At 48.3% G+C, this 19721-nt stretch overlaps 1 protein-coding gene across 1 annotated transcript; it reads left to right on the top strand.

The window, feature by feature from the left end:
* Positions 1 to 255: 255 nt before the first annotated feature.
* Positions 256 to 19220, top strand: LOC105708563 (chymotrypsin-like elastase family member 2A). Its single transcript, XM_012440097.2, has 8 exons — positions 256 to 317; positions 609 to 697; positions 9117 to 9214; positions 10256 to 10384; positions 10907 to 11043; positions 13604 to 13749; positions 14271 to 14423; positions 19117 to 19220. The coding sequence occupies exons 1-8, from the start codon at positions 278 to 280 to the stop codon at positions 19132 to 19134; spliced, it is 810 nt and encodes a 269-aa protein (XP_012295520.2). The 5' UTR covers positions 256 to 277; the 3' UTR covers positions 19135 to 19220.
* Positions 19221 to 19721: the final 501 nt, after the last annotated feature.

The raw sequence follows: 19721 nt of genomic DNA on the forward strand, positions 1-19721 counted from the left end.
GTATGTTTCTTCCTTCTCTAACACATAACTTAATCTCTTCGAAACAGATGGAACCCATATTCCAATATGTACCTTTGGCATCTTTTTCAAAGTATTGCTAGGGGGATGGTTGGCAGAAAATGGAAAAAAAAAATATTTGGACACAAGCTCTTTTTTCGATTAGGCTTTGAGAAAATCCCCATCTTGTATGCTCCTAGTATATCTCTCACTGATAAGTTCGCTCATAAAACCAGGGCCTTATCCAGGGCCACACTTACAGAACTCCCACGGACACATCATGATTAGGATCCTACTGCTGTCCGCTTTGGTGGCTGGAGGTAAGCCCTGTCACCCAGAGTCACTGGTGTCCCACCCCGTGGTGGGGCTGGGCATGGGATCTTTCTGTCCTCCCCTCTCGCCCCCTCCCAACTCCTACTGCATTCAGACCTATATTTATAAGAAAACTAGAATGGAGTTTCAAAGAATTGGAGCAAAGAGCAGGATTCTATGACCTCTTGGGATCCTTCCAGAACAAGGGTTTTCTATTTAGGAGTTCAGAATGCAGCAAGAGTAGTTTACACTGTGCAGGTTGCTGCTTCCTAGACTCGAGACCCTTTCTCTTTTCACAGCCCTCGGTTGTGGGGACCCCACTTACCCGCCCAGCGTGTCTAGGGTGGTTGGAGGTGAAGATGCGAGGCCCAACAGCTGGCCCTGGCAGGTGAGCTGACCACACTGTACTTCCTCCCTCCCTGCCCCCTCCCTTTACATCCCGCTCTGCCCTTCCACCATGGGGTCTATTGTGATGGCAAAAGTAAGGATTGATGGGGACTCAGAGAGCAGCACAGGCAACTTCACGAATAAGATACATTTGCGGCTGGGCGCAGTGGCTCATGCCTGTTATCCCAGCACTCTGGGAAGCCGAGGTGAGCGGATCACCTGAAGTCAGGAGTTTGAGACCAGCCTGGCCAACATGGCGAAACCTGCCTCTACTAAAAATACAAAATTAGCCGGGTGTGGTGGCACATGCCTGTAATCCCAGCAACTCGGGAGGCTGAGGCAGGAGAAACGCTTGAACCCAGGAGGCAGAGTTTGCAATGAGTTGAAATTACACCACTGCACTCCAGCCTGGGTGACAAAGCAAGAGTCCGTCTCAAAAAAAAAAAAAAAAGATACATTTCTGCGGCCTTGGCCAACCTTGGGAGTGGAAGGAGAGGTGCCTCCTCCACCTACAGTAAGGAGTTGTCCCCTCCCCACTGCTCATATGCAGATTTACAAATATAGTATTACTCGATTAACCAATCAGAGGCTTGCTTACAAATGTACCATTATCCTATGAACCATTCAAGACAAACTATGCAAATATTCCTTGCTTTAAGGAACCAATCAGTGCCATTTTTACAGATTAATCTTTAACTACAGGCAAAGCATTGTTACCAGGGAAAATAAATGTTTCCTTAAGTTGATAAAATCATAGTGATATCAAGACTAAACTGCCGAGTGCAGCACAGGCACAAATTACTAAGATGTGTTAATGGTGGGAATTCCAAGAGAAATGTGTGAAGTTTATGTTGACGTAAACAAATATAGTAAAATCTCATTTATCTGATGTAATTGGAATGAGTAATTGAAAAGTTGGTTATAAAGAAATTATTTTAAATCAAACATATATGCTGTAAACATTTTATTTTACACTATGTAAATATACATTCACCAATGTTTTGAGTTTTTAACTGTCCTTTTCATATAAACCACTTCCCATAATATCTCATCTACAAGTCCATTTCTTTAAAGCAGAGCAGTAACTCTGAGACGTTCACAAAGCAATCTAAGTTATGAGCCCATTCATACTTTTACGACATCACCCCCTCATCTTTCAATTTTCTAACAGACACTAATTCCAGAGCAATTTTTTAAGAATCATGGTTATTAGGCCAGGCGTGGTGGCTCACACCTGTAATCCCAGCACTTTGGGAGGCTGAGGCAGGAGAGTCGCTTGAATCTGGGAAGTGGAGGTTGCAGTGAGCTGAGATTGCACCACTGCACTCCAGCCTAGGTGACAGAGCGAAACTCTAGGTCAAAAAAAAAAAAATCATTATTATCCAGTCTCTTCCAAAGATTTAACTTTGTTTCCATATAAATCACAACTCTTTCTGAACTCCTATTTCACTGGTTACACATTTAATCAAATTTCATTATTGCAAGCATAATTGACATAAACTGCTTTGGGAGAAAACCCAGCTGAATCAGGATGAGTTTCTAACTTACGTAGGAAGAGCAACTAGCAGCCCACTAGCCTTAAGCATTCAGAGTGACCCATGCAGCAGCCACTGTGTTTATAGAGGCCAGCAATCATTCATCTGCTTCTTGATTAAGAGACTGTCAATGATAGACCGGGCATGGCGGCTCATGCCTGTAATCCCAGCACTTTGGGAGGCCGAGGTGGGTAGATCACCTGAGGTCAGGAGTTTGAGACCAGCCTGGTCAACATGGTGAAACCTCGCCTCTGCCAAAAATACAAAAATTAGCCGGGCATGATAGTGGGCACATGTCCCAGTTACTCAGGAGGCTCAGGCACAAGAATCACTTGAATCCAGGAGGTGGGAGGTGCAGTGAGCCAAGACTGTACCTCTGCACTCCAGCCTGGATGATAGAGTGAGACTAAGTCTAAAAAAAAAAAAAAAATTGTCAATGATAGAATGATGTCATATATTTCACAATTTTTTTTTTTTTTGAGACAGGCACTTGCTCTGTCACCCAGGCTGGAGTGCAGAGGCACAATCATAGCTCACTGCAGCCTCAAACTCCTGGGCTCCAGCTATCCACCTGCCTCAGCCTCCCAAAGTGCTGGGATTATAGGCACCCACCACTGCGCTCAGCTATAGTAAATTTTTTTTTTTTTCTTTTTGAGACAGGGTCTCATTCTGTCTCCAGGCTGGAGTACAGTGGCTGGTAAAACATGGCTCACTGTGGCCTCAAACACTTAGGCTCAAGTGATTCTCCCACTTCAGCCTCCCTACCAGCTGAGACCACAGGTGCATGCCACCACACCCGGCTAATTTTTTTTTTTAAATGGGGTCTCACTATGTTTCCCAGGCTGGTCGTGAACTCCTGGGCTCAAATTATCCTCCTGCCTCAGACCCCCGAAGTGCTTGGATTACAGGCCTGAGCCACTGAACCCAGCCTCACAGTTTATATCCTTGGCTTTGTGAACTTCTGCCAGTCCTTTGCTGTTCTCACAGTCCCTCAGTACTTCTTCCCCGGGAATTTGGGAGAAGGGCCACAGTCCCTCTGCTACTGGGCCCCATAGCATGGGGCACGCTTGTGCTGAGAACTAATCATTGCTGCCTACAGAAACACCTCCTCACTCTCCTGCACAAAGGTATTATTGCCTTGAGAACCAGTAATGTTAGTCTTTGAAGAGTCCCTACACTTCGTGCTTCTGTTTCCCTGGGGAAATTTTTTACTTAGATGATACGCAGGTCTAGCTGGGTGGGGAGTCGGAGGAGGCAAGTAGGACATTCACTCTGGGGGCAAATTTTAAGGGGGTAGCACAAAATTTAGCAGCCAGCCAGGCACAGTGGCACACACCTGCAATCCCAGCTATTCAGGTGATGAGGCCGGAGGATTGTTTGAGCCCAAGAGTTTGAGACCAGCCTGGGCAACGTAGCTAACCCATCTCAAAAATAACAAAACAAAACAAAAAAATCATTTTTCTTAAAAAAAAAACCCAACAACTTACTAACCAAAATGGATAATTTTTGATGCAGGTTTTTTGTTTTTTTTTTTTCCCCTGGAGACAGCATCTCACTCTGTCACCCAGGCTGGAGTACAGAGGTACAATCTCGGCTCACTGCAACCTCCACTTCCCATGTTCAAGCAATTCTCCTGCCTCAGCTTCCCAAGTACCTGGGATTACAGGTGCATGCCACCACGCCTGGGTAATTTTTTGTATTTCTAGTAGAGATGGGGTTTCACCATGTTGGCCAGGCTGGTCTCAAACTCCTGACCTCAGGTGATCTGCCTGCCTTGGCCTCCCAAAGTGCTGGGATTACAGGCTTGAGCCACTGCGCCTGGCCAGCTATTGTAATCACAGTATTAATCACTGTGAGAGCCCTGCACCATGGCTTATGTTCTCCATTTTCCAGAGAAGGTAACTGGGACTTGGAAAGGTTACAGAATCGCCCAAAGGCACTGAGTTAGCCTGGGGTGAATGAGGATTTAAATTTGGTTCAGGGCTTGCCCTTTTAGCTACACTTTGCTGGCCACAAATAATACATATTACCTGGACAAAATTTCACATCTGGGGGATGGTTTCAGCCTATTTTTTAAATTGGGGGGTACGTACTTTTAAGTAACTTTTTTCACTTTGTCTAATTTTAAACATCTTTTTAAAAGCCAGTTCATCTAAGACCTCTTAATGTCACACAAATGAGAAATATCGAGTGGCTAATTAAAAACAAGGACATTCAGAGAAAAGTATGCATCTGCCAACAAACAGATCATCGTTCCCCCGCAGTTATAGGAACACTGATCAGAGCAGTCCCCGCCCTGCTGTCACCTCCCTCCTCTCTGCTTGGCCATGGCAGGGAATTGAAAGACAGGGGAGGAGGAATGAAGGAAGGGGAAGGGCGTGGAAGAGCTTCATTAGAGACTAAACAGTGTCAAATGTCATCACCTTAATGTTTTTTTTTTTTGAGACAGGGTCTCACTCTGTCGCCCACGCTGGAGTGCAGTGGTGTCATCCCAGCTCACTGCAACCTCCACCTCCTGGGTTCAAGTGATTCTCCTGCCTTCTGCCTCCCAAGTAGCGGGGATTGCAGGCGCGTGCCACCATGCCCAGCTAATTTTTGTATTTTTAGTAGAGACAGGGTCTCACCTTGTTAGCCAGGCTGTCCTCAAATTCCTGGCCTCAACTAATCCGCCCACCTCGGCCTCCCAAAGTGCTGGGATTACAGGCATGAGCCAGCACATCCGGCCCATACCACTTTAAAGTTCTACCCCACACTCGTTAAACTGTCAACCTAAACAGAAACCTTTTTCTTTTTTTTTTTTTTGAGACAGAGTCTCACTCTGTTGCCCAGGCTGGAGTGCAGTGGCGCCATCTCAGCTCACTGCAACCTCTTCCTCCCAGGTTCAAATGATTCTCCTGCCTCAGCCTCCTGAGTAGCCACTGTGCCCAGCCCAGAAACCATTTTTTAACCTAAAAAAAAATGTGAAGGGCTGGGGGACAGGGGAATAAAGTCCACTTATGCAGCCTTATGTTCCTATGAGTGAATTTGGTCTTCAGGGAGAAATTGACCAGCAAGAGACAAGATCACTGCCCTGGTGATCTCTTTCATTCTATTCATTCACTTATTCACTCACTTACTCAATCAGTAAGCATCTGTTAAGGACCCAGTATGTACCAGGCACTATTCTAGGTGCCTGGCACATAGCAGTGGGGGAAAAATTCATGAAGCCTTTATTAAAGTGGAGGAGAGGCCACGCGCAGCAGTTCACACCTAAAATCCCAGTACTTTCGGAGGGCAAGGCGGACGGATCACCTGAGGTCAGGAATTTGAGACCAGCCTGGCTAACATGGCAAAACCCCATCTCTACTAAAAATATAAAAAATTAGCCAGGCATGGTGGCAGCCACCTGTAATCTCAGCTACTCTGGTGGCTGAGGCAGGAGAATCACTTGAACCCAGGAGACAGAGGTTGCAGTGAGCCGAGATCACGCCACTGCACTCCAACCTGGATGACAAAACATGACTCGACTCCATCTCAAAAAATAAAACAAAGTGGAGGAGTGAGACAGTAAACAACTGAATGGGTAAAGTCATAACATGCCAGGAAATGAAAGATACTAATGATGAGTAAAGCAGGGCAGGAGGAAGGAGATGAGTGTGTGTGTGTGTGCATGTATACATGAGTGTGTGTGTGTGCATGTGTACATGAGTGGGTGTGTGCATGTGTACATGAGTGTGTGTGTGCATGTGTACATGAGTGTGTGTGTGTGCATGTGTACATGAGTGTGTGTGTGTGCATGTGTACATGAGTGTGTGTGTGTGCATGTGTACACTGTTTGGGATAGCGTGGTCATAGAAGGCCTCATGAAGAAGGTAACCTTGAGCAGAGACCTACAGGATGTGAAGGAAAGAGCTACGCCGACATTTGTGAGAATATTCCAGGCAGGAGGGAAAGCCCGTGCAAAGGCCCTGAGGCAGAAGTTGGTTTGGCGTATTTGCAGAACTGCATGGAAGTCAGTGTGGCTGGAGGAGAGTGGAAGCCTATGAGGTCAGAGAGGCCACGGAGGGCCTAGTAGGTCATCAGACAGTTTTAGGTTTTACAGACTGTAAAGGGGAAGCCACTGGAGGGCCTGAGCAGAGAAGAGACGTCATCTGACTTACATTCGAAAAGGATCATTCTGGCTGCTGTGTTGAGAAAATGTGGGTGGGAGTAGAAAAAAGAAATGAGAGACAGCCAGGCGCGGTGGCTCACACCTGTAATCCCAGCGCTTTGGGAGGCCGAAGTGGGTGGATCATGAGGTCAGGAGATTGAGACCATCCTGGCCAACATGGTGAAACCTCGTCTCTACTAAAAATCAAAAATTAGCCAGGTGTGGTGGTGCGTGCCTGTAATCCTAGCTACTCGAGAGGCTGAGGCAGGAGAGTCACTTGAACCAGGGAGGTGAAGGTTGCAGTAAGCTGGGATGGTGCCACTGCACTCCAGCCTGGGTGGCAGAGCAAGACTCCATCTCAAAGAAAAAAAAAGAGAGAGATGAGAGACTAGAGTAATCATCCAGGAGAGAGGATGACTGGGACACACAGTTGAGGTAGTGACCATGGGCTGGCAACCACTCAACATATTCCCAGGATAGAGCTGACGGGATTTGCTGATGGACTTAAACGAGGGATAAGAAAGAAAGAGAGGAGCCAAAGAGGACGCCAAGGTTTCTGGCCTGAGCAGCAGCGGAGGTGCCACTGACTGTCAGAGGAGCCTGGGGAAAGACCCCCATCTGGGATAATCAAGAGTTTTGTTTTGGACACATTAAACTGGAGGGAGCTCAGGAAAAAGCGCCCAAGGAGGGAAAGATCCCAACCAATCCAGTTGCAGAAAGATGTTCAGAACAGGTTTGTTTTTATATTTTTGGTTTTTTTGTTTTGTTTTTGAGACAGAGTCTCACTCTGTCACCCAGGCTGGAGTGCAGTGGCACCATCTCAGCTCACTGTAACCTCTGCCTCCCGGGTTCAAGAGATTCTCCTGCCTCAGCCTCTTGAGTAGCTGGGATTACAGGCACCCACTACCATACCCAGCTAATTTTTGTATTTTTAGTAGAGATGGGGTTTCACCATGTCGGTCAGGCTGGTCTTGAACTCTTGACCTCGTGATCCTCCTGCCTCGGCCTCCCAAAGTGCTGGGATTACAGGCACGAGCCATTGCACCCAGCCATATTTTTGTTTTTGAGATGGAGTCTTGCTCTTGTCATCCAGCCTGGAGTGCAATGGCACAATCTCAGCTCACTGTAACATCAGTCTCCCAGGTTCAAGCAATTCTCCTGCCTCAGGCTCCCAAGTAGCTGGGATTACAGGCACCCACCATCATGCCTGGCTAATTTTTGTATTTTTAGTAGACACAGAGTTTAACCATATTTGCCAGGCTAGTCTCAAACTCCTGACCTCATGATCCGCCCACATCGGCCTCCCAAAGTGCTGGGAATACAGGCATGAGGCACCACGCCCAGCAGAGCAGTTATTTTTTAATAGTCTTTAAGTTTTTTATTTTTTTACCAGATTTTTGCATTAATTTTGTTGTTGCTTTTTGTCGAGGGGGGCAGGGGTTGTGTGCAGAGCAGAGACGGGCCCCTGCTCTGTCACCCAGGCTAAGCACAGTGCACTCACAGCTCACTGCAGCCTAAACTTCCCAAGATCAGCAATCCTCCCACCTCAGCCTCCTGAGTAGCTGAAACTACAGGTGAGCACCACCACGCCCAGCTAATTTTTACTTTTGAATTGTTTTGGTAGAATCAAGTTTTTGCTATGGTACCCAGGCTGGTTCACAAACTCCTGGGCTCAAGCAATCTTTCCACCTCAGCCTCCTGAGTAGCTGGGACTACAGGTATGCACCCCACAACCAGTGGCTAATTTGGGGTTTTTTTTTTTTGAGACAGAATCTCGCTCTGTCAGCCAGGCTAGAGTGCAGTGATGCAATCTCAGCTCACTGCAACCTCCACCTCCCAGGTTCAAGCAATTCTCCTGCCTCAGCCTCCAGCTGGGATTATAGGCATGCACCACCACGCCTGGCTAATTTTTGTATTTTTAGTAGAGACAGGGTTTCATCATGTTGGCCAGGCTGGTCTCGAACTCCTGACTTCAGGTGATCCACCCACCTCGGCCTCCCAAAGTGCTGGGATTACAGGCATGAGCCACTGCACCCAGCCAGGATATTTTTTTTGTAGAGACAATGTACTAATGCATTCTCACATTGCTAATAAAGACATACCTGAGAATGGGTAATTTATAAAGGAAAGAGGTTTAATTGACTCACAGCTCAGCATGGCTGGAGAGGCCTCAGGAAATTACAATCACGGCAGAAGGGAAAGGAAACACATCCTTCCTCACACGGCAGCAGCAAGGAGAAGTGCAGAGCAAAAGGCCTGGGGGAGCCCGTTATAAACCCATCAGATCTCGTGAGAACTCCTCACTATCACGAGAACAGCATGGGGGTAACCACCCTCATGATTCAATTACCTCTCACTAGGTCCTTCCCGTGGCATGTGGGGATTATGGGAACTACAATTCAAGATGAGATTCGGGTGGGGACACAGCCAAACCATATCAGACAGGATTTGGCCACATTGCCCAGGCTGGTCTCGAACCCCTGGGCTCAACTGGTCCTCCTGCCTTGGCCTCCCAAAGTGTTGGGATTATAGTCATGAACCACTGCGCTTGGCCTGATTTTTTTTTTAATATACGTTGCATTAAAATGTTTTTTTATCTTGATGGCTGAGGTTTTAGGTGTCTCCTTAAGTTTTGCACCTGAGGTGAATGCCTCACTCCCCCTTACCCTTGTCCTAGCCCTGTTCTTGGGAAGCTGGAGTGCAGGGAGGCCCTGCTCTTTCAGCCACAGTCACAGAGCTCCTGTGCTTCTCCCCAGGCCTCTCTGCAGTACAGCTCCAATGGCCAGTGGCGCCACACCTGCGGAGGGTCTCTGATCGCCAATAACTGGGTCCTGACGGCTGCCCACTGCATCAGGTAACTGCCATTCCCCGGGCGCTTGGCCTGCTTACCAGCCGGTGCCCATTTCTGAGCTGGGGGCTCAAATGAACCATGCTACATAAAGGAGTCTTGCAAATAACCACTTGCCTGGCCGAGACACAAGCTGTAGTCAGTCGATGGCTCAGTGTGCCGGCCCATTGATGTTAGTACATGGCATGGATGGATCGTCCTGTGCCAGGTACTGAGGGAGGAGGAGGAGGGGGGAAGGCCCAACCTCTGCCCTCTTGGAGATACTAAATGTGGCCTCTGGATCTGGAATTGGGTTCCCTTGAACAACTTAACTCACTTCTCAAAGCTTCAATACCATCACCTGCAGAAAATGAGGTAACAGAATTTAGCGTGGATTCAATGAGTTGATTCACTAAAGGGCCTGGCACTTAGTAAGTGCTCAGTGAAAGCTAATTCTAAATTATAGACGAATTATAAAGGCCCACAAGGTGCTGCAACGTTGTTCACTTATCCTCCTCTTTGTCCGTGATCTCTGCTCATCACAGCTGGATCTCACCGGAGTTTCTGCTGGGTCAGTGTGACTCCCTACCCGGAGTGATCCCCTCGCCCATCTAATTTATAAGGCACTCTATGAGGTTTTGGGGAAAAGAATGGAGGCCTACAGTCAGGAGTCCTGGCTTCTCTCTAACTGTGGGACTCTGGGCCAGTTATTCCTCTGTGGGCCTCAGTTTCCGTATCTGAAAAGGAAAGGTGGGAAAAATTCCCTTGAAGGCAAATGACTCCTGTTTTCTCTGTGTTCATTTCATTCCCTCCATAATACTATAACGTTTGTGTTATCATAATTTTCATTTTATGTTGTCATTTATAGTTAGTACAGTAACAATTACATGATCATAGGTCTTATGTTGTGTAGTCTCTATTGTAATTAACTGATTGTCCTGGGGAGGAAAGATCCCCAAGCCCCACCTAGTGGCTCACACAGCAGCCAGTCACTTGGATCTATCCCCAGCATTATCTAAAGCCAGACCTCTGGAGGTGACCCTCTCCCTGGGCCCCCCTTTCTCCCAGCTCCTCCAGGACCTACCGCGTGGTGCTAGGCCGGCAAAACCTCTCCGCTGAGGAGACCGGCTCGCTGGCCGTCAAGGTCTCTAAGACTGTGGTGCACGAGGACTGGAACTCCAGCCAGCTCTCCAAAGGGTTTGTTGCGGTCTGGGTGCACCTGGGGGTGGGGTTGTCAGGGAACAGGTGGGGGTCTCACGGAAGCAAGGGTCTCAACCCCACCACACCCTCTTTGCTTCTTCTATAGGGAGGGGGAAGGAGCTCTGGCCTCTTAGAGGTAGAACCCGCTCCAAAGACGTCTGGGGTGGGGATGGGAGCTGGGGAGGGAGAAGCAAAGACTGCCAGAGGGATCTGGGGGTCCTGCCAGTAAAGCCCGCACTGCCCCGTCCGCTTACTGTGTAGCTACTTCATGCCAAGTCCTGGGGACACAGGGACAGTGCTGCGGACCTCGCAACTGTCAGTGGAGCAAGGCACAATCTCTCCTGCCTTGCCCCTTTCAACAAGGCCCTCTGCGTTTTCAAAGATGCCCTGGTGCCCTGCCTGTCAGGGTGGCCTGGTGTAATGTACAGGGAATGATGACAAAGTCTCAGAGTCCTCCAAAGCCCCACGGGGCAGAAGAAGTCAACCCTGTCCTCATGCTCTGCCTCTGCACTGACCCAGGAACGACATTGCCCTGCTCAAACTGGCTAACCCCGTCACCCTCACTGACAAGATCCAGCTGGCCTGCCTCCCTCCTGCCGGCACCATCCTACCCAACAATTACCCCTGCTATGTCACGGGCTGGGGAAGACTGAAGAGTAAGTGAGACCCAGGAGCCCCCGGGCCTGGGAGGGAAGGGAGGTGACGTCACCCCTGTCCTGCCAGGGCCTCTCACCTAACTTGTCCTCGCAGGGTGTGTGGCTGCCTTGGAGAGGCAGGATGGGATAGGCTGATCTCTGGATGGGTTCAAATGTCAGCTCTTCCACTTAATAACTGTGACACCTTGTGACACCTTGGGCACATTATTAAGTCTCTCCATCTGCACTTTTTTCTTCTGTAAAATGCGCATAATTGGCCAGGAGTGGTGCTGCACGCCTGTAATCCCAGCACTTTGGGAGACCGAGGTGGGTGGATCACTTGAGGTCAGGACGTCGAGACCAGCCTGACCAACATGGTGAAACCCTGTCTCTCCTAAAAATATTTTTTAAATTATCAGGGTATGGTGGTGTGTGCCTATAATCCCAGCTACTCAGGAGGCTGAGGCACAAGAATCACTTGAACCCAAGAGGTGGAGGTTGCAGTGAGCCGAGATCATGCCACTGCACTCCAGCCTGGGCGACAGAGCGAGACTCAGTCTAAAAAAAAAGGGGGTCATAATAGTAGCACCTACATTACAGAGTTGTCAAGAGGATTAAAGGAGATAATCCACAGCAAGCCTTGAGACCAGTGCCTGGCACATGGTAGGCGTTATACATTAGTTGTTGTCACTGTTCCTATGATGGAAACAAAGTTACAGCGACCATGTGACATCTTCTGTATGGCCCAAGGCTGGAGTTCAGAACAGCATTTCCTCTGTTACCTGAGGCTTCTGGAGCTCCACAAAGGCCCCTGCAGCCCTCATTGGACCCTCCGTGCCCCACAGCAAAAGCTGTCCCCTGGGCCATTCGGTCTTGCTACTCAGAACCTGGCTGAGGGTGGGACTCCTTTGACACAGACTCCAAGGGTCAGAGATCCAATGACAGTAGGCCACCAAGAGGAACAGAGTTCCCGCCCTTCCCTTGTAAAATCACCAGAGGTTGGAAGATTCTAGGAAGGAGATGAGTGATGCTTTTTTCATAATGACATAAACCCACAAGTATAATGACATTTTTCTAGAGGCACATCCACATAGGTACACTTGAATAAATCCTCATTGCCCTCTCGACTGGTGTAGCTACAAAACAAGAACACATAAAATCCTGAGATGAGCGGTCGTGGAAGAGGCATTTTATGCTTATTAAGATATTAGCACAACCACCTGTTTATTTACCCAGAAAACGCTGGGGCAGATGCATTTCATCTGAGACGGTGAGAGCGGGAAGCATTCAAATGCTTGGCTTTTAGGCCCAGCTCTGCTGGTCACTGTGAAACCTTGGGCAAGTCACTTCTGAATCTCAGTTTCCTCATCTGTAAAATGAGAATACTGTTGGTGAAGACTAAAAGAGGTGAAACATGAAAATGCATCAGACATTGCAAGATGTTATACAAGTGTTACTTATTAATTAGAGAGGTCTTCCCCAGCCCCCCAACTTTTGTTGTCCAGGCTGGAGTACAATGGCACAATCATGGCTCACTGCAACCTCTGCCTCCCAGGTTCAAGCAATTCTCCTGCCTCAGCCTCCCAAGTAGCTGGAATGACAGGCATGTGCCACCATACTCAGCTAATTTTGTATTTTTTTTTTTTTTTTTTTTTTTTTTTTGAGACGGAGTTTCGCTCTTGTTACCCAGGCTGGAGTGCAATGGCACAATCTCGGCTCACCGCAACCTCCGTCTCCTGGGTTCAAGCAATTCTCCTGCCTCAGCCTCCTGAGTAGCTGGGATTGCAGGCACGCGCCACCATGCCCAGCTAATTTTTTGTGTTTTTAGTAGAGACAGGGTTTCACCATGTTGACCAGGATGGTCTCGATCTCTTGACCTCGTGATCCACCTGCCTCGGCCTCCCAAAGTGCTGGGATTACAGGCGTGAGCCACCGCGCCCGGCCTGATGTGTCATTTCTATGAGCTAAGCACTGTGTGTTGAAAGACATTCCCTACACAAATCAGGAAGCCACTGACTTCTTTATGCATATTCTGGACCAACGTACTTAAGCTGCCATGTCAGAAAATTATTGAAAATCTTGTGAATTGTTACAAGGATTTAAGTTTCAACCCTTGGATAACATTGAAACAAGATCAAATTCTGAAAAATAAAAAAAAAGTTTCAACCCCAGGGCAGAGATGTAGCCAGGCATTAGGAACAAGCTAGAATCAGGGGCTGAAAGCCTGTAAGAAACTTGAGAAACCCTCCCTTAGAATGTCTTTTCCTTGTGGATCTACTTCATTCTTTACATTAAAAGAAATTATCAGTCATGGCCAACAGCTTCCCATATTTACATCCTCTGGAATCGGACTTTCTTAGCCCCCATCTCAAAATCCCAGGGGAGGGAGCTGATTGGTTTAGCTTGAGTCAGGTGTTCACTGCTGAACCAATCAACTGTGAGGACACAGTATAGACAAACATGGCTGTTCCCATGTGGCAATGGATGGAAGACAGTAACAGGGAAACCCAGTAGGGGTCCACAACTTCCTTTTTCTCGGGAGTTCCTGCATCCCTAATACTTTCTCTCTGGTCTCATTCAGCCAACGGGGCTACTCCTGACATCCTGCAGCAGGGCCGGTTGCTGGTTGTGGACTATGCCACCTGCTCCAGCTCTGGCTGGTGGGGCAGCACCGTGAAGACCAATATGGTCTGCGCTGGGGGTGATGGCGTGATCTCCAGCTGCAACGTGAGTACCAAAAATCAGGGACCCTGCTCCATGACAAAATGTGGCTGAGGATGGAAAGATGCTATGGAGGTCCATCCCTCCAGAGGTCCATCCTCCCACCTCCTGGCAGAAGCACCCGGAAATACGTTCCAGACATAACAGAACTTGACCTTTGGCCAGGCGTGGTGGCTCACGCCTGTAATCCCACCACTTGGGGAGCCCAAGGCGGGCAGATCATGAAGTCAAGAGATTGAGACCATCCTGGTCAACATGCTGAAACCCCGTCTCTACTAAAAATACGAAAATTAGCTGAGTGTGGTGTATGTGCCTGTCATCCCAGCTACTCGGGAGGCTGAGGCTGGGGAATTGCTTGAACACGGGAGGCAGAGGTTGCAGTGAGCCAAGATCGCGCCACTGCATTCCAGCCTGGTGACAGAGCGAGACTCTGCCTCAAAAAAAGAAAGAAATGCATGGAGAGCAGTGGTTCCAATGGACAGTTCCTTCCTCTCCCTTTACCCCCCTACAACTCTGGCCTTCCTCAGGGAGACTCCGGCGGGCCGCTGAACTGCCATGTGGATGACGGCCATTGGGAGGTGCACGGCATCGTCAGCTTCGGGTCCTCCCTCGGCTGCAACTACTACCACAAGCCATCCGTCTTCACGCGGGTCTCCAACTACATTGACTGGATCAATTCGGTAAGAATTGGACCACCCCTGAGCCCCAGGGCACTGACCTGCACACCTGGCTCATGAGTGCCATGCTCACCTGGTGACTGAGAACCACCTCCTTCCTCTTGAGAGCTAGATGGGAACCCCTTGGAGGAGGCTGCAGACCTTGGCAACTGCTGGGCACCCCCCATGGGTCCGCAAAATTTCTATGTGGTAAAACTGAATGAAAAGGAACATAGAGGGTGGCCTTGTCCAAAGAGTTTGGACACTCCTCAGGGATTAAGAGTGGGTTTCAGGCCGGGCATGGTAGCTCACGCCTGTAATTCCAACGCTTTGGGAGCCTGAGGTGGGCAGATCACCTGAGGTCAGGAGTTTGAGACCAGCCTGGCCAAGATGGAAAAACTCCATCTCTACTTAAAAAATACGAAAAAAATTAGCCAGGCGTGGTAGTGCACACCTGTAATCCCAGCTACTTGGGAGGCTGAGGCAGGAGAATCCCTTGAACCTGGGGGACGGAGGTAGCAGGTAGCAGTGAGCCGAGATTGCACCACTGCACTCCAGCCTGGGCAAGAAGAGTGAAAGTCTGTTTAAAAAGAAATGAGTGGCTTCCATAGATATGGTGATTTTATTTTTGTTCATCTGTGTATGGCCCAGACTCTACCATCCAGTGCTATAAATGGTTATATTTATCTGCAAAGTCCCAAACCTGATACTTTAAGACCCCCCCCCATAGCATTAATTATGAAACTTCCTCCCTGAAGGGTCCTCCAGCTATTCTGTAAGGTGACCAACCATCCCAGTTTGCCCAGGGCTGAGAGGTTTTCCAGGATGTAGGGCTACCTGTTTTATACTGGGACCATCCCAGGCAAATAAAGCTGAGTTGGTCCCTGTTCTTATAAATGTAAACTCAGTGAGTTGTCTCCTCTGAGCTTCCACACTAACTCATTTTTTTTTAACAATGAACACACATTTGTTTACAACAATAAGCACTAAAATTATTTATTAAAAACAATAGGCCAGGTGCCCTGGCTCACACCTGTAATCACAGCACTTTGGGAGGCCAAGGAGGGAAGATTGCTTGAGCCCAGGAGTTCAAGACCAGCCTGGGCAACATAGCAAGACTCTGTCTTAACAAAAACATTTTTTCAAGTTAGTCAGACATGGCTGGGTGCAGTGACTCACCCTTGTAATCCCAGCACTTTGGGAGGCCAAGGAGGGCAGATCACCTGAGGTTGGGAGTTCGAGACCAGCCTGACCAACATGGAGAAACCCTGTCTCTACTAAAAATACAAAATTAGCTGGTGTGGTGGTGCACACCTGTAATCCCAGCTACCCAGGAGGCTGAGGCAGGAGAATCACTTGAACCCAGAGGTGGAGGTTGCAGTGAGCCGAGATCGCACCATTGCACTCCAGCCTGTGCAACAAGAGCAAAATTCCATCTCAAAAATAAAAATAAAAATAAGCCAGGCATGGTAGTGTGTGCCTGTAGTCTCGGCTACTTGTGAGGCTTGGGTGGAAGGATCGCTTGGGCCCGGGAGGCCAAGATTACAGTGAGCCAGGGTCGTACCACTCCAGCCTGGGCAGCATAGCAAGACTCTGTCTCTGAAAATAATAATAGCTGGCATCAATATTAAGGAGCAGCCATGGATACACACAGCAGTAGGTGAAAGGAGCCAGAACAGGAAACCCTGTCACAAGAAAGGGGTGCCCAGGAGAGGGCAGAGGAGCCACCATGCCTGGTAATGGATGCTGGGAGGGAAGAGGACACTCTGTGCTGATTATGGACCACCTCAGTTTGCTCTCCTATAAAATGGGACTTGAACTAGACCAGGACTCCTTGACATTTTTAGGCGCTAGAGCAAATGGGAGTTGTGGTATTTGTGGCAGACCCCAAAGAAGGGGAAAGCTGGCATCTGACTTCACTAAGTTTAATTTGCAGAGAAGTGTCAAACTGAATTAAACTAACACTTAGAAAACCAAATATGAAACTGCAGCCATGAGCATGTGGTCACAGGAGGAAAACGAAACTGTCAAAATAAGCAGGTGGCCGCTTTCAAGTTTTCCCATTGATTCTTGCCAGCTCCGTGTTCATTTGTCTGTCTGCTGGCATCTTTTTGTCAACAAGTGGTCACAGACAGAGAATCCAAAAAAGTTTGTTGGAGAAAAATGGAAAATCAAAAAGACAGTAGCCATTAGTCATTAATTGGTGCCATATATATATATATATATATATATATATATATATATATAGAGAGAGAGAGAGAGAGAGAGAGAGAGAGAGAGAGAGAAGAGAGAGATATGAATTGGTACACCCACATGTCAAAGGAGCCTGGCCTGAGACTGGGCGAAAGGCTGCTTAGGGGCCTTTCCCAGCCAAATCCTAAGACCCTTTCCCAGCCCCAGCTGCTGTAGGAGTCACCATCCAGCTGGTCCTGGCAGCACCCTGGGGACCTGAAGCAGGGGCAGGGGCAATTGTCCCGATTTGTTGTCCCAGCCTCAGCTGTTCACAGCATCAGCTGTTCCCAGCAACAGACATAAGCCCAACAGAGCAGGCCAGATCCCGAAACATGGCCAGATGGCAGCAGGGATCCATGGGGCAGCACGCCTCGCAAGGCAGCTGGGCAGAGGCCCTGTGTTCACGGGAGAGCAGTCGGGACAGGCACAGATGCCTGGTAATGGGTTTCAGAAGTGGGAGAGCCAAGCAACCAGCTGTCCTTGGGTGGGAGCTGCCCCGGCAGCTGCAGATGGGCTAGTGAAATCTTGCAGTGGCCCCAACCCAGGGACACAGTGTGCAGCCTGGAGTCACATACCACTAGAGCCCTGGGGGTGCCTGAGAGCACCTGCCTGGATAAACCCAGACAGGTGACAAGCCAAGGTCAGGAAGCGCCAACAAAAGATAAGAGCAGAGAAGCAGAGGAGACAGGTGGCCCAGGGCACTCGTCCTTTCAACAAATGTCCACTGAATGACAGCCACACATGAACCTTCAGCAATCCTTGGCTTTTATTTTTTTTTCCAGAAGGTAACACATACTCTTTGTAAAAATATTAAAATATAAGAGTGTATCAAGTAAAAAAGTAGAAGTCTCCCCTCATTTTACATCTCCAATCCCACTCTCCAGAGGTAATCATTGTTTTGGGGGTTTTTTTCAAAGAGTCTCATTCTGTCTCCAGGCTGGAGTGCAGTGGCTCGATCTTGGCTCACTGCAACCTCTACCTCTCGGGTTCAAGTGATTCTCCTGCCTCAGCCTCCCGAGTAGCTGGGATTACAGGCACGCACCACCACGTCCAGCTAATTTTTGTATTTTTAGTAGAGATGGGGTTTCACCATGTTAGCCAGGCTTGTCTCGAACTCCTGACCTCAGGTGATCTGCCTGCCTCAGCCTCCCGAAGGCTGGAATTATAAGCATGAGCCACTGTGCCCCGCCAATCATTGTTAACAGCTCAGCGTGTGGTCTTCTCAACTTTATGTGCATATATATCTATATATATACACAGATATACACTGTCTTTTAACCAAAAATTGAGATCGGAGTCTTTATACTGTTCTTCAGCTGTTTTTCACTTAACACATTGTCACATTTTACATGTCAGTACATTCGTCTCATTCTTTTGAACAGCTAAATAGTATTCCATAGTTTGAATATAATTAATGAAGCCTTCATGTTTCCTGTTTTTCACTCTTAAATTGTTCAATGAACATCTTTGGACATAATTCTTGCACACTGGTCTAAGTATTTATGCTGTAGCAGCTGGATCTCCTGCAGTTCACAGCACTGAATCATGATGGCATAATAAAATGTTTAACAGGCCAGGTGCTGTGGCTCATGCCTGTAATCCCAGCACTTTGGGAAGCTGAGGCGAGTGGATCACTTGAGGTCAGCAGTTTGAGACCAGCCTGGCCAACATGGGAAAACCCCTAAAAATGCAAAAAAATCTGCCAGGCATGGTGGTGTGCGCCTGTAATCTCAGATACTCGGGAGGCTGAGGCAGGAGAATCACTTGAACATGGGAGGCAGAGGTTGCAGTGAGCCCAGATCTTACCACTGCACTCCAGCCTGGGCAACAGAGCAAGGTGGGCGGATCACGAGGTCAAGAGATTGAGACCATCCTGGCTAACACATTGAAACCCCATCTCTACTAAAAACACAAAAAATTAGTTGGGCGTGGTGGTGGCAGGCGTCTGTAGTCCAAGCTACTTGGGAGACTGAGGCAGGAGAATCACTTGAACCTGGGAGGGAGAGGTTGCTGTGAGCTGTGATTAAGCCACTGCACTCCAGCCTGGGCAACAGAGCAAGACTCTGTCTCAGAAAAAAAAAAAATGTTTAACAGACACTGATCAACAGCCTCTGGAAATAGTTATAGCCCCAACCACAGTGCATAACTGCCTTGCAAACAGCAGTTTTGATTTGAGAAACAAATGAAATCTAAAAATATGCCATTCACACATTTGGCATGTAATTTTTAGGGGTTCAAAGGCCCCCTACCCTGAAGGCCACACCTGTCTAAGGCCCCCTTTACAGGAAGATTCTAACAGTTCAATGAAAAGCTGTGATCACATCTTTTTTTCCGAAACATCATCAGAACTCCTCAGGCAGGAGCTACTGCAGTGTGGGCTGCCTGTGACACATGAATAGCCTAGCCAGGAGGATGAAGATGGGAACAGCCTCACACAGCTCTGTAGCTAGGTGAACCTGACGATCTTCTTGTTTGTGTCCTGCAGGTGATTGCAAATAACTAACCAAAAGAAGTCCCTGGGACTATTTCAGACTTGGAAACATCACAGAAGAAAAATAGTATCATATAAAGTGACAACTATGCAAATCACACCTTGATGAGAATTTTATTATCATCATTATTCATTTAGCAATTCACCCTAACATCCAGGGCCCTAAAAACCAGAAAAAGGTCAGGTGCAATGGCTCAAGCCTGCAATCCCTGCACTCTGGGAGGCTAAGGCAGGCAGATCGCTTAGGTCCAGGAGTTCAAGACCAGCCTGAGTAACATGGCATAACCCTGTCTGTACTAAAAGTACAAAAATTAACTGGGTGAGGTGGTACACACCTGTAGTCCCAGCTACTCAGGAGGCCGAGGTGGGAGGATCGCTTGGGCTCAGGAGACTGCAGTAAGCCAGGATTGCGTCATTGCACTCCAGCCCGCGTGACAGAGTGAGACCCTGTCTCCAAGAAGAAAAGTCCAAAAAACAAGAAATAGGCTGGCATAAGGATAGCTTAAAAGACCTCAGGGTGGGGCCTTCTGGGGAAGCCCAAAGTGTCACTATTGCACAGCACGGTCATACTACAGTCGGGGTGTTTCGGCAAGCAAGGC

Source organism: Aotus nancymaae, unplaced genomic scaffold (assembly GCF_030222135.1).
Source record: "Aotus nancymaae isolate 86718 unplaced genomic scaffold, 86718_ANA_hifiasm-v0.15.2.pri h1tg000053l, whole genome shotgun sequence".
NCBI lineage: Eukaryota > Metazoa > Chordata > Mammalia > Primates > Aotidae > Aotus > Aotus nancymaae.